The sequence below is a fragment of the Drosophila willistoni genome (genome assembly GCF_018902025.1).
Source record: "Drosophila willistoni isolate 14030-0811.24 chromosome 2R unlocalized genomic scaffold, UCI_dwil_1.1 Seg167, whole genome shotgun sequence".
In the NCBI taxonomy this organism is placed as follows: Eukaryota; Metazoa; Arthropoda; class Insecta; order Diptera; family Drosophilidae; genus Drosophila; species Drosophila willistoni.
The window spans coordinates 4,994,162-5,010,073 of NW_025814050.1; the positions used below are offsets into that span (position 1 = coordinate 4,994,162).

The 15,912-nt window shown below is 34.8% G+C and overlaps 1 protein-coding gene and 1 long non-coding RNA gene across 4 annotated transcripts in view; both read left to right on the forward strand.

Annotated features, from left to right (window-relative positions):
- Positions 1 to 9,706, forward strand: part of LOC124460184 — a 44,149-nt gene extending 34,443 nt beyond the window's left edge. For both annotated transcript variants that reach the window (XR_006954123.1, XR_006954122.1), the window contains exon 4: positions 9,268 to 9,706. This is a non-coding gene — a long non-coding RNA (uncharacterized LOC124460184). The remainder of the gene's footprint in view (positions 1 to 9,267) is intronic.
- A 1,746-nt stretch (positions 9,707 to 11,452) lies between these two features.
- LOC111518818 (trypsin-3-like) lies at positions 11,453 to 13,401 on the forward strand. 2 transcript variants are annotated; one of them, XM_047010717.1, is made up of 4 exons: positions 11,453 to 11,864; positions 11,918 to 12,417; positions 12,517 to 12,652; positions 12,709 to 13,401. In XM_047010717.1, exons 2-4 carry the CDS (start codon positions 12,348 to 12,350, stop codon positions 13,361 to 13,363), a joined length of 861 nt encoding a protein of 286 aa, XP_046866673.1. In that variant the 5' UTR covers positions 11,453 to 11,864; positions 11,918 to 12,347; the 3' UTR covers positions 13,364 to 13,401. The 2 variants fall into 2 exon arrangements, with proteins under 2 accessions (XP_046866673.1, XP_023032457.2); XM_023176689.2 differs by having other exon boundaries at positions 11,927 to 12,417.
- Positions 13,402 to 15,912: the final 2,511 nt, after the last annotated feature.

Below are 15,912 nucleotides of genomic sequence, written 5' to 3' on the forward strand. Positions count from 1 at the left end.
AAATTTAGTTGGCTAAAATGAAATATGGGTGCTAGTCAGTTAATAAGGCTATTCCGAAAAGTGTGGAGCGCATGATTGGAAGTGCGAAGGGAAATACATGTCTATTAGTTGGGAGAAAAGAAGAAACTTAACTCATATATGACTCAAGTGTGATGCTGCTCTTTGATTGATAGCCCAGAAAATGGATTTCGTATATCAGTAATTTTCCCCTTAACTATAGCATTTGTTGTTTCCCTGGCACTTGGCACGTGTAACTAATATGCAGACCAAGGCAAACACTTTGTGTTGTCTGGCTCAATTTTCGCATCTGACCTTATTCCTACATGGGGTAAAAATAAAAATATCTTAAAGCTTGAGAAAATGAAATACAAATAAATAGATAAGATGGCTGACATTCTTATTACATGTAGGTATTGATTTCAGATTTTCAAAGTTATTCAGATGGATGAAAGATGCAAAAACTCAAAGTGTTGCGGATGGAAAAACCTGGTGTTGAATATGGATGGATTTCTCTGAAGAGAAGAAAACTCAAAAAGCTTTAAAAAATAACTTAAAGGCATTTGTAAATAGGGATAACTTGATACCAGATCTTGCTAGCTAATATGACTTGCATTAACGAGTAATAATATACTATTTTATTACCAAATCGGGTGATGTCTGCACTATATTTGTCCGTGTAATCGATGTACTTCTCTCTAGTTGGCCCTTTTGAAACAAACGAGCAATTAAGCTTGTACGTGTACCAACTCTGTGTCCTGCTTACTTAGGCATAATGAATTTCGTAGACAACAAAGATTATTTGCACAAATTAATTTCCATCTTCCAAAAGATCCGTTTGGAAAATTATTTACAGTTGTAGGTGAAAGAAATCAGTTATTACAATGCAAACATATACAATTTCATCAAGCATCTATCATTCTTAGCAAATTTATACTAGGACCTTTAAGCTCTGGTCAGTGTAATGATTCTCTTTTTCTTGCTCTCTCCGTATTTATGGCCTACAAGTCAGTTTATGGTATTTGTGTATAGCATATATGGCTGTTATTATGGCATTTAGTATTTGCTTGTAAAATGTGTTAATAGATTTCCACAGATGTTTACTCTCTGTGTGTCTCTCTGTAGGTGGTGTTTAGGAAGCTATTTAGCTAGGTAAAACATGCTGGTCGCCGGCCATCATGCATCAGTGCCATTGCCAGATTTAGACCAGAAAATTGTTCGTTTAGGTCCTGTTCACACGAGCCGTTGTATGCTGCGTATGTTGGGCATTAAAATGCCTTTAACAAATTATGTCACATTATTTTGTTGATTATTACATATTAGCCATATGGTAGAATACCAACATTTGTATGTACTTTATTTTGCTCGTATTTGATGTTAAAGATTGGCCAGTATAGAAAATATATAAATATATATGTATAAAACATTTTAAATTATAAGAAATTTTTACCATTTATAAAAGAACGAATGTAAACCGTATATAAGTATATACATATATATATATATATATATATATATATAATCCTACTAATAACTATTAAGATTTGTGGTTTTTGTAAGACTATATCTGCCTTTATAAGCGAATTAAAATTAAAATTTAGTGTTGAAGATATGGTATGGCCATTACAATTGTGGATTCTTTAGCGAAGTCTGCTGATGATAGAACTTGGTGGTTCTTGAAATAGCTATACAGACAACCTGCTCACCTTTTGTGCTGCCTATGATTTAAAGTCTTACAAATAAATCAGTAAGATTGACCTGAAGCCCCGCACAAACAAATTTTTGATTAACTTCAATAAGGTCGAAATCTAGACAAAAAAAAAAAAAAAAATTAAAAATTATTAAATTTGAAGTTTTGGTTGGAATTCGAAAATGCTTTGAGGTCCAATCCTTTAGTAATGAGAAAATTCTGAAAAAAAGATACTTCGATAAAGACCATAAATTAAAACATTCTTTTAGTGTTCTTTCTATGGATCAGAATACCGAACAGATTTTGGTCTTAATTGGATAACAATTGTTTTTGGGATGGACTACCACATGGGACAACTTTTAAACATAAAATTTTTCCGTATTAAATACAATTTTTAGGCAAATTTTAATTGAACAACAAACTCGCTTGCAGCATTTGCCAAACATTTTTGAAATGCTTTGCCTTTGGGAGAAAAAGTAAAACGAGAAGAGTAAACATAGACTCTGCCATGGGCTTAAATAAATTCAATTAAAATTGTCATCAGGTGGCAAACAATTGACATTTACCGTGGTTAATTCAATTATCAATATTTCAATAAAAAAATATATAGCATACTTCTGTGCGTTCCAGCTTGAGCAATTACACAAAACTTGCCTCGAGGATGACACGAGACAGAATGAAAGTCAGAGAACCTAAATACATAGAAATCAATAGATCTGTATATATACATTTATATATAAATTGAGTAAAAATCGGTCTAAGCAAAGTTGTTCGACTGTCACCCACGGCCACAAGGGGCGGGCTTAGCTATTCGAAGGAGTGGGGAAGGCATTGACAAAAAATTACCTTTTCAAAATGGTTGAAAAAGCAAAGAAAAAAGGGGTGAGGGTGAAAAGAAGGCTTACCTTTGCGCCATGTTTTATTTGCATTGTCGTCGTCATCCTTTCGCAGTGTTGGCCAAAGGTAAAATCCATTTGCTTCTCAATATATAAAGGGTATACAAGAAGTGTCACAAATCAGATATATTATACAAATTTGGTATAGAAAATTTTAATGCACCACGATTTCTGACTACTACAGTAATTAAAAATTGTGATCACTGCGATTAATACGATGTAGTTAGAGTATATGTGAGTGCGACTTGTAGCGTTTCTCATGTTTTATTTCCAGCATAACGTGTTATTGAATGCTTTTCCCCAGCCTGTGCAACGACAGATGCGGATACCCAAAGGCCAGGCCAAGCCGGGACAAAGCAGGCCAGGCGAGGGCAGGGCAGGGCAGGACGGAATGGACCAGCTCTGGCCTGAACTGGAGCGTCGTCGCATTATTTATGCATGCAATGCTCTTTGAGTCTGCCGCAGTTATTGGCATTCGGTCGGACGTTCGTATCATTCCTACATAGGTTCGTTCGAATTTGTGACCACCTTTCGCGGCATTTGTTTGTAGATGTGGTGCGGTGGTGCACCTGAATTCGTTTTTTCCTTTTTCTCTCTGCCGAAGGACATTTTATTGAACTTCAATAGAGTCCATTGATCTTTCTCCGCCATTGGCAGACTTTGTTTATGGCCAAATTGTTTTTCCTTCTCTCTTTTTTTAGGGGATGGCAGTCTGGGTTAAACATTTGATTTTAACCTAACAGCAAATAAATTTTCAAACCATGAATGAGAATAGGGGAGTGACCAGGCGAGTTTGGGTATCAGTGTGATTGTAGGCGTCGGCAGGGGGCGCGCCATAATTCATGTGGTTTGTTTAATGTTGTCAGCAGCTGCCCGCATTTACGGCAAATCGTTGTCTCGTCCCCTCATTGCTCACTCCCCATTTTGGCCAACCTCCAACTAATAACAATAATTTATAAGAATTGATTATGCTGACTGAGCTGATCCTATAAATCCTCTAGAGTCACACATCACATTCCCTCTCTCTTTTCTCTCATTGTTTGTGGCCTACTTCTGAACTACAACTTTAAACTCAGAAAAAACAAAAATCTCAGAAAAGAAAAAAAAAAGGGAGAACTTTAAATAAATGATTGCATTTACTTGCTTCTCCTACTATTCCATCGCCCTGTTTGTTGTTCTCGGTAAAGTTTACGACTTTTATGGCTTTCAATAAAAGTTTTTATGCTGGAGCAGATTTAATTAGAGCTATCAATCAGATTTTCTCCTTCTCCCTTCTTCTCCCCTGCTTGAATTTCAGCCAAAATATAATCTCTATAATTTCTGCATGAGTTCAAATTTTGCTCATAGAATTGCGTTTTTATGGCTTTTCATGGTTATTTAAGTAAATTACTTTTAGGTGTATGTATACACATTTATATGTATATATGAATCTTTGCTGTAGTCTGTATCTATGAGAGACGCTTATTATTTTTTCGTTTCAAAATTTCGTGTGACGAGTTGATTGATTTATATTTGGACAAGTTGGTTTGACACTTGCCATTTTTAATTTATAAAAACCTGAGGCATATATTAAATCAACTAGTAATTAGATTTGACATCAAATTAGGTAAATTTGCTAAATAATTAAAACGTCAGTTCTCCTTAAATAACAAAGCACAGGATACTATAAAAAGGTGGGTATATACATATCCGAAACACACGGCCAAAATTGTAAAGGAATCGCTCGAAAATCAAAGTTTTCTGAAGATGGAGTGTGTAATGTACAGGAATTTCAGTTATTTTAAAATTCAACTGATTTTGCTTATTTAGTATTTTTGTTGTTGTTATCGATATTTGCTAAAGTGGTGAGAATCGAAATTTAGGTAACCAGCTGAAAAAAGAATGAACTAAGTGGCAACGCCACACAGCTGATCGATTTGTTTTGCATTGCTTTACATTATTTTTCTATAAATGGAGTTTGGATAAAACAATAAGAAAAATAAGGCAAAAGAAACTTATTGGACAGCGTGGTTTTTGGAAAAGTGTTCTTTCTTTTCTCCACGTGAATTCCAACTGATCGGACGTATTTGTCTAAAGTTTTAAATAACCTAATAGGGGAGTGCCTCATAACCCCTACGCATGTGCGAAAATAAAAGTTTATGCGTGTGTATGTGTTCAAGAGATTAATGTAAGTTAATTTCATTGCAATAATTCTCGAATTATTGTACATTTAACTTATGCATTTTCTCTTTAACAGCATCGGAAATAGTTTCCATCAAGTATTGGCAATTTTTCTATTAATTCGCCTTGCTTGACATTTCTTTGAGGCACCTGTCTTCGGCAAACTTGCCCCAGCAGTCTTAAAATTTTTGTGAGTGAACTGTTTGCGTCAGTCAACGGCTTGAACCGACGATCAATTGTGGAAATCCGAGAGTTAAATATATTTAACTTTTGCCTCGGATTGTAGTAAGGGTAAATAAAAGAGAAAATTACCAAAATAGTTTTGTGTATTATACAGTGTTATTATAGATACGGCGTTAGCGAAGCAAAGTGAAAATTTCGAATGTTGCAACATTTATCATTGTCAACATTGCACTTTCGCTTATCCTGTCTCACATGTAATCCAGACCATACCAGCAGAACACGTGTAGGATTATAAACATAGAAGGATGTACAAAACCTAACCTTTTTCCCAATTGTAACCTAACCTAAAGCATGAAGGATGAACAGTAGAAGGAAGTATTCAATCTAACCTTTCTACGAACAAAACCTAACCTCACTCAACACGTTATATAAATGAGAAAGCATTTTGGAATTATTTTCAAGTATAACCAAAGCGTTTAATTTGCCTAAGGAGATTTTTTATTCGTCTTCGGAACGGACGAAATAACCAGGATTAAGTGAAATGAGTCAACATAAGGCTCCCCAGTAGTTTAGAATCAATTTTAAGATAATTTTACATTGAATTTCCTTTTTTTTGTTTGTTGGCTAAATGGTTCAATTTTAAAGGAAATGGAATTCAATGGCAGTGTATCTTTTCGTTAGTTAATAGTTTTCATTTTTCAGAATTTGAGTATGCATGTAAATTCACAATGTAATATGATGCTTTAGCTCTTTTTGGAATATGTAAACCTTCCTATTTTCAACAGCGACAACAACACAACGAAAGATCTTTCTGCGTGGGAAAAATTAACAAGCTGTAAGTGTATCAAAAACCAATTTTCTTTATATTTTTATAAATTTATCTGACGAACTGAATTTATTCGGGTGAGCATTAGCATTTAATACATTGTCAATGGACATATATAGAGCAAAATATTTTTAGAGACTGAATTTTGTGAGGATTAGCGTAATCACGCCACCTAAATGTACAATTTTTTTCTTTTTTTTTTAAATTTTTTTTGAACTAATGTTAAAGTTTAATTATAGTAAAGTTATGAAATCATGAATATTAAGTAGTAGAGTAATCATTAGTAATAAGAACCAACATGCAACATTTGCAACCTTTATAATCGGATTTGTACCGAGATTCAGCTATTTAGCTAAACATTGTTTTGAAAATGAAGAATTTTTGTAGATCAAATTGATCGAACCTATAGCACGATGATGCTAATTATTTTGAAATGTTTGAATAAATATTAAGTTTATTATGAATCATTAATTTCTTTAGTTCCCTGATGTAGAAGAAGAAGTCCTAGCTTTCGTTTTGGGAGTCTGCGATAACTTTCGCTGGCAGGCTCATGGTAGGGTGGGTACAGACGCGGAGCGCAATGATCATCTATAGCGCCTGCAAGAAGTGATGTCCGTAACTCTTTTGTATTCTCCTCTAATCAAAATCCAGGCAAGGGATTCGGTTAATATGGATAGCCGACATACATAAAATACGCTGTGAAAATACTAGTTATGACGTTCACAAAGAACCCCCCCACAGGCTGTTTTTGCTAGTCGTTTATGAATCCCATTGAGCAGTCATATGCATACTAAACATCTTCTCTAAAGTCTATCACACGCGTTCTCAATATAATTCAAGTGGTTCGGTTAACTCTAGTTGGAAATCGAGGTATAGTCCTGGTGGAACAGCGGGAGTAGGTTTATCCGTTCTGCCTCCATTTTATTGAGCAAAAGGATCGCAGTGTCACTAACCTTTGTGTTTTGCTGACCTATGTCGACAGTTACAGGGTGTAAAACAGGAGTGTTAGACTGCTACTTTATTTTATTGATATATATGTGTAGTTCTCTTTAGCTAATACATATATAAGGCGAGATGTCCCAATTTTTTTTGAGATTTCGTCGTCATGTGTCCGAGTTTACTACAAGTGGCCGGATCAAAGCACAGATCTAAATCCGGTCGAAAATCATGGGCTTTGCTAAAGAAGCAACTGTCGCGCTACGATAATCCGCCCACGACAATGGACGAGCTTTGGAGTCGAGTCCAAGCGGAATGGAGCACTCTATCGCACGGATTGATAGAAAAATTGGTGAAAAGTATGCCCAGGAGCATTAAAAGTGTGATTACAGCCAAAGTCCTTTGGACCACATATTGAAAAAATTCCTTAATCTATAAGTTTTGTTATACGAGCAAAAGTGGATACATGCTCATTTTTAAGTTTTTTATGGATAATTCGAGCTAAGGAGGGGATAATGAATAAAATTCTTTGTTTTTCGTTTTATATATTATTAGTGGATTTTTGTTAAAAATTTGGAATCGATTAATGCATTTTTGTGGGTTTTACAGCCACTCAAAGTCACAGAATCAAAACATGTATCCACATGTGCTCGCCACTGTATATGTAAGATAGAAGAATCTTCAACCATAACAAGTATATACATATGTATGTATGTATGTAATAAGGTATAACGCGTCATAATTCAAAACACGACTTTGGTTACCAATAATTTTACCGAATATTGACACCAAAATGTACATACACTGTAAAAGTTACATTTAAGAAAATTAATTAAGTTATGCGATTTTTGCTAGAAATAATTATTTAGTTTTATATAAATACATATACATATATGTATGTAATGTATTGACTGAGTATAAATAATATACTCTATAATGTTTATGTTGCTTCCATAAAAAGATACCATTCAATCATTGGCACCAACTCATCAAGCTGTATTGTTGGAATAGTATTCAATGTTTTGAAGTTTTTTGAGTCAAGTAAATAATAATTAGACTTAAGGCGTTTTAAAATTTTGTTCATAAATAATGAAATGAGTCCTTAATATCCCCGAAAAATTGTCGGGATGTGTTTTCAACAACACGGCGCACCGCGCTGTTAAGCTTTTATTAAATTTCTATAATTATTAAAGTTTTTTATCAACACTTTCATCCCTATCTCATTCACGATTTAAGAAACCTTTTTTCCTAGCTTTGCGTTAGTCAATAAGGACTAGACTCTGGCAATCTGGAATTTACGCGCTTCGTTTATTTTGTCAGGAGAATAGATATGTTTATTCAGTAAGTACGACCACCATGTCGATCTACCCGTTTGTCTATATTTCTCGAACAACTTATTTATATTTCACTTCATTGCGGGTAGCACAAGTGCTGTTCTGGTGACGGCACTGCTCGAATACCTACCTATTTTTGAAATCTAAAAATTCGTGTTTGAATTTCCCTTAGTGGTGGGACGCGTACAAGATTTTGGAAGGGTACCTTATGTTCTTAAATTCCAATATTCAATGTAGCCTAATACATAGATGAATTATAATCAATATTCTATATTACATAATGAACCTATAAGTTTTTTCCGAGAGGATAAGTGAAATATAAAGCTTACGACAGCGATTGATATTTCTTTAAGACTTTTGCCTCATTAAATCTTCTTGGGCCAAAAATTTACGCTTGTGTGGGTAGGCGGGGTCCTAAGGAATTGAGGTGGGAAAGAAAGAGAAAGGGCAGGCCGGGATAAAGGTTACAGTTTCTACTTTTGGCACATTTTTTTCTTTGCCTTTCCTTTCTGTTGCCTTTTTCCTTGACTCGTTGTGGACCATAAGAAATAATGTTGTTTATGTTGTGCAAACATAAAATTCTCTACATATTCCTTACCTACAGACCGTATATATGTGTATTTATATATATGTATATACATATATATATATATATATTTGTATATATTTTATAAATACATATATACTTATATACATTGCCAATTTTTGTCGTTTCCTCGCCGAGCTCTGAAGGCTTTTGGCCTTTTTCTTTCTGTTTGGTGAGCGCGCTTGGGCAATAAAGTTGTTGGAATTTAGCTGAACCGAAAATAGTTTATGGCGGAAGTCATTAAGTGGCTCGGTTTACAGCAGCCGCAACATGAAAAACAGAAGTGCTCTGCTTCCTCTTCTCCCCGGTGCATGTGTGTGTGTGTGTGTGTGCTCCCATTTCTGTGCCGACTTTTTTATGATATTTTTATAGACGAATTATGGTTTTTATTTGATGCTGAGCTCTGTTCTCTACCATATATTTCTATATATGACCCTTTTTGTTGCATTTCCTTTTGCTGCCTTTTTACTTTCTCTCTTTTTTTCAATTTAATTATTTTAAAATGATTTGGCGAATAAAAAAAGGGAATATAAATAAATGTTGTCCGCAATGGCATCCAATTAGCATGTCCTTTATGACTTTACACATTCCCATAGTAATTGAGTTAGCCTCTCATAATTTGCTTTCTATATACATACGTACATTGAAAATTCTTTCAGATCGTGATGACGACAAACCGCAAACTGGCCATGGTGATATATAAATTTAAATTTTTGGTTTTTAACTGTACTTTAAATTCTAATTTCATGCATTTTGCACATCAATAAAAAAGCCATCCCAGAGTTGACTTATACTTCTGGGCAATAGTCTTCCGGACATGATTTGATTTTATGACCCTGCCAGTTTCCACGTGCAAAACGTGAGGAAATTTTAGAGGCTTTTTCCTTTTTTCTAGGAGGGATATAATCGTAATGCGGATAGTGGAGAGCTAAGGCTTTTGATAGATTGTGGATGATAAGCTTTACGGTGCCGCAGTGAGATGAAGAATTTCATTATACCCTGCAACGATACAATGGAAAAGGCATATAAGAATCCCCGAAATAAATAAATCTCTGGAATTTAAGACCTAAAAGCACCTAACAAAATTTTGAACTAGAGATTACACCGAAACAGGGTAAAATTAATGTATTTATGAATGGATATTGTTTTATTTAAAATTCTTTTAAAATCTATATATTTTAAAACTTTTGCAATCACATATTGATAGAATCGTACACCTTTGTTTATTCTGAATAAACGCTGATAAAAAGAAAACATACATTGAAACGGGAAAGTTTTGTTTATTTGTTTGATTAAAATATATAAATTAGGTACAAAAGAAAAAGGTCTCTCCGCAATATATAATAAACAAATTCATAAATTATTTAATAATAAACTTTTTTAATTTTCTTCGTCGGCTTTATTATATCCACTTAAAACAATTGTTAATAAAACACATACAAATACTAGGCATTTGTTAAACCGTTCTTAAAATATATTTTTAAAAATAATTATAAGAGTATTTTGCAATTTTTATTGGATTTTTGCAGTAAAAGCGTTGCTTTTTGAAGTCACTTGCACCGGGGAGTATACATACATACATCACATATTCATATACTGTATAGTGTGCAAGCTTTTCTGAAATTACAATTCAACTTCCAATGGCAAGGATATCTCTGCGGACACCCTTCCTGGGTGCCTGTTGTGCCGAAAAAAAGACGTTACGAAACGAAAGGAAAAGGTCTCACGTAGCTGCAGAAAACTGAAGTAGTAATAATATATAAAATAAACTTCTGTCAGCTTACTCATCTTCTTCGGTGACATTTTGTTCATGTTGTAGTTATTGTTGTATGGCAGCGTCTTTATGGCGTGAAGCGGAATAATTCAATCAGCGCCAAAGTGAAAAAAGTGCGGACCGGACGGGGGGATGGGTCTTGGGTCTTGGCTGCTGACTGTTGCCTCCTGCCTCAAATGCTCCCATCCTTCAGCCACTACGACAAAATCCAAGCAATTTAAACTTAAAACGCTTGCACTCTGAGCGCTGTAGCTGGCGCGTGCAACTTAAACAAACCGGAAAAGCAAACATAGCACAACGACAGCGACACAGTTAAGGAGGAACTTCCTGTTGCCAAAGCTTGGATAAACAACAACAAAAACAAGTGAACGCACAGACAACATTGAGTAAGGAAACGTTAAGGCAATGCCAAAATTACGCACAACTGCAGCTCTCCGCCTGGTCCTTTTTGTGTCCTTTCCAAGGACATTTGTACATGTGTGCTTGTTTCTATGTGCGTGTATGTGCCAGCAGCTTAATTTCATTTATTTACCTGGAAAGCAGTTTATGTTCTTGCGAAATTACGAATTAAATTTTTAATTTGTCAAAAAAAGAAAACGCACGATATATATGTATATATGTACATATATAAATACTACATACATTTAAGTGAAGGGAACATTAAGCTTACTGCAGGAAATGTTGCGCATGTGTGTGTGTATTCATATATACATATATGTTCGTGTGTGTGTAAGCATCCGCATCCGTTCCATTTCTAGATGATTAACTGCAGCAAATGCACTGATATCGTTGCTGCTGCTAAAGTAATCCAATTAAATGTGACATTTTTAATCCGAATGAAACAAATTCAACAAATTCCTTAATAAAATCCTAAGATTAATCGCTAGTTAACCGAGATTAATATATTAATTTAAGGTCATTATAATAAACTTGGAGATTTTTTAGCTTTGATCCAAGTTACCAGCTTAGAAAATTCTACACCTAACACTTTTATTTACTTACGATTATAACTAATTTATATTTTTTAATAAAATAAATTATGTTTAGTTAAAGAAACATTAAATAAATTATTATCTTATGCCGCCAAAATTGAAAAATTGTTCATTGCACTTTTTCTACTGTTATTGTTCTTTGTCTTCATATATTTATTCAAATAGTTTTATTGAGAATATTTTTTATAGGTGCTGATTTCAGATTAAGGCCTAAGTACTTCACTTTATCTACATTCGGGAGAAGCGTCCCATTGAGGCTTACTGTGGGGCAGTTGCGTCTGCGGGGACCGAAGGGTCTGGAGTGGTAGCAACAATGGCACTGTCATGTACATAAATATCAATCAGGAGCTGCTCTTGCTGCAGCACAGGCAGGTCGGCGGTGTATATGGTATAAAGAATGGGGCCCAAGTCGCTACCTTGAGAGACGCCCGCTTGAATGCCCCCAATCCTGGATATCAGGCTCTCACACCTGACGTAAAAGCGACTATCGGTGAGTTATGATTTTAAAATCAGTTAATGCGGAGTAACTAGCAATAATTTCAGTTTGTGTAGAGTTGTAGCCAAACTCGGTCCAAGATCTGCTTGACGTCCAGAAAACTGCGGAGGTGTACTGTGTATCTTCGAAGGAGCAGAGAGACATTGCTCTGGGGTGCAGTGATGACGTCGAAAACCAAATTGATGTTCTGGAATTAGGTTGCGTCTAGTAAGGATAATATTTCGATTCAAGACGAGGTCAAGCTTCGGTTTCCAGGTTTCCGAATCACCATAATCTCTGCGCACTTCCATTGGGTTGAAGAGTAAGAAAGATTAAATATTCTGGTAAACAAATTGCCAAGTTATTGAGTATATAAAAGTGAAAAAAGAAACCAAACATGCCTTTTTAAAATTTTCAACAAATATAGTAAAATATAATAAGATTTATGTAACCAGACTTTTCAAAGTGACTCTTGTATGCTTCTTTTAAAACATATGAATGGATTTGTTGGCACTCTTTGTGATACACCAATTAATTCTGTCCAATTGCTTAGTGGTACAGGGTCTAGGTGAGCTCCATATGCATAGCTGACTATCATTTACAGTTGTAAGTTTGTTAGTCGCAGAATAAACCCATACGAACGGCTTTTCGCGCTTCTATACCGTAGCTATTGAGGATGTTCCGTACCTCGCTTGGGTGGCTACACAGAAGGAGCACAAGGAACACTTTGGACATGGGAAAGTGTGTGCCGGTACGGTAATATCGGAGAGAGTGATCCTATCAGCTGCACAATGCTATTATATGTAAGAAAACTAACAGAAAATATTTCTAATGGGTTCAATAGTTAAAAATTCTACAGATCAACGTCACATCCTGCGCGTTATATGGATGCCAAATTTTACATTGCTGTTACTGGTGAAAATCATTTTGGTAGCCTCGACAGATTAACCCATGAATTTCCGATACTACAAATTGTAGGACACTCCGATTTCAATGAGCAAACGATGGACAACGATGTTGCTGTGCTGTTTATTAATGGCTACATACCACGGGTTTGGAGAAATGTGAAACCAGTGCCTTTGGCCGAAAGTCCCCCAGAAATAGGTGAAAAGTGTTTTCTAAGTGGATGGGCAGATAGCGGGGATATACATCAGGCAGAATTATCTATTATGGATTTGGAAACTTGCAGAGATACATTTCCTGGGATTGGAAATTCCCAAATGTGTACTGCATACAAAGAAGTCAGGGGTATTTGCTTGGTTGATGCGGGTAATCCATTGGTATGTTCTGAAAAATTAACGGGAATATTGAGCATGGAGCATTATTGCTTTCACACTGCTGGAACCTTTACCAATATTTCTAATCATATCGATTGGATAAGAAAGGCTAATTCCACTTTCGATTACTCGTTAGATATAGAAACACTGTATTTATCTTCTGCAATAAGAAAATATCAACCGCTTGCCTTGTTTTCAGCATTGCTGATTCTTAAAATTTGTAGACTTGTAAGTTAAACAGATAAATCGTGTTAATTTCTATCCTTAAGAAGATAAACGTTCTTTACTTAAAATAAAGCAATTCACTTTATTTTAAAATTGACTACCTTTATACAAATGCTATTTCTGGCATGAAATAAAGAAATAGGACAAATTTTTTATTCACAGTTAGCTATAGAGGTCAGCAAAATCGAAAGATGACATTTATAAAGCTCAATTGCCTGTGTTACCTCTCTATAAAACACAAATTTTCATAAATGTGCAGGGGAAAGTCGCATCTAGATAATCACAGTCATCACAGTTTACTGTCTCGTTCTTTTAAGTATGGCGAAAGCCTTTCGAAGGGACACTCTCCATACTGTCTAAGACAAAAGCAAAATGTTTTATTGTGTGTATGAATGGCATTTCATTTATTAAATAAACATTGTCAGAGGTTGGTTATCAATCAAAAAACATTTTTCATGTCAACCCATAGGCCAGGACCCGTATCCCTCTCCCTGACCACTGTGTCTCATTCTGCTGAATATTGTAAATGATTCTTTTTAGGCCTGAGAACTAAACCAGCTGACACTTACTTATATAACATAAAACGAACCGAAGACTGTCTGCATTTGTAATAAAGTATTTTTTTTTTGTTCCTTTAGCTAAAAGTCAATTTGGTATAACTCAATTTTTGCTTTCCCTTTGCTTCGTGGACTCGCTTGCTTGTTGTTTCCTTTTTTTGCCAACAGGCATCACATGCGCTTTGTAATGTTAATAAGTAAATGGTTAAATGGCGAACAAAACAAAACATACTTAAAGATAATTTTCTTAAATTTTTTCCTCCAACTTTTTGCTGATGGCAACAACCAGCAGCAGCCTTAGGAACGGCAACAAGAAGAGTAACGCCAACTTTTTGGTATATATTCCTAGAAGATAACATAATTTCTGTCGTTTGTCACTTGCTGAAACTGACAATTAGAAAAGTTTATCATACAACACAGCAAAACTCCGTGCTGGTTGTCGAATGGAAGAATGGGCTATGGCTGATAGAGAATGAACGAGCGGAGACGGACGGGAGCAGGAGGGCGTGAGTTGTTTAACAAAAGGCTGGATGGCAGCAGTCTTATTATGTCTGCATATAAAGCGACAGACATTTGTTTGCCACTATGTGTATATGTTTGTGTGTGTGTCTGTGATACGGGGAGGAATTGGCTGAGACGAAGGGAAAGGGAAGTTAAGCCAAGCCAACTGTTTGCGCCTCAATAACTTTGAGCATTGAACCAAGTTTATCTCCCAACGAGACAACGACAAGCGTCAGTCAAAGTTTCTTTTGCTTATATTTTGAAAAATTGCCTTCGGCTTTAAGTTTGCCATTTCTTGCTTTAACTTGTAGGGAGTATTCCCCCATTTTTTTCTCTTCCTGTGGCTTTGGCAAATGATTTGTTCGAAATAAATGACTTTAACCATTTGCAAATGCTGCGGGAAAAGCGGCAAAAAATGCCGCACTCCAAAAGGCAGCATACCGCAGCACTTCAGCTAGAAAGTAGGCAATGCTTTTTCTGCGATCTCTCCTCATCATCGAGCTGGGAACTGGCACTGCAACCGCTGACTCCATTCATTCACTCAAAATTTGTTGATGGCATTACCCTTTTTTGTTGGCTTTTGTTGGCAAATTTCACGTTTTGCCAAGCAAAAAGTTTCTGGACGAAAGAAATGTAAACAGAAACCCATATAAGTACATGCATAAGTTTTAGGTACAAAAAACAGGCATACGAGGGAAAATACCAGCTTAACTATTATAAATTTTATTTTATACCACTACATTTTTAATATTTTGATTTAATTATATTTTAATTAAGTACTTTTGGTTAAAAATGGCATTAAAAACCTAGTTTACTTTTATCATTTGTACTCTTTCTGATAGAATAATATATAATATAAGAAGAAAATACCAGCTTAACTATTAAACATTTTATTTTATACCATTACATTTTTAATATTTTGATTTAATTATATTTCAATTAAGTACTTTTGGTTAAAAATGGCATTAAAAACCTAGTTTACTTTTATCATTTGTACTCTTTCTGATAGAATAATACATAATATAAGAAGAAATTCAGTTATATTGACAAAGAGAAATAGATTTGGCTAAACCAAAATGTAAACAAAAAGTAGAAGCAAGCAATTTTTGTAAAGTTTGAATAGATGTATATGCAGAATCGTTATATAAAGGATGAAAGTTAATTATTTGAGACAATAAAAATATTCTGAAACAAATGATTTCTGATATTGATTTCATATTGATAGAGCATATACTTTTGACGATGCATTTCATAGTTCCTTAAGAACCTAAGTTTCGATTTGTATCAATTAGGTACTATTTCTTGAATGACTCTTGTAGGTAGAAAACAAATTGTGTAATAATTTTATTTTGTGATAGAATTTGTCTATTTTATCACGAAATACCTTCGTTATACCCTATAAAAATACATTGCATGTCTGCAGCAAAAAAAAATAAAACTACTGAAATAATATTCAGCGACCAGTTGAAGAGTTCTTCTTGCACACTTGCGTCCTTAGGGAAG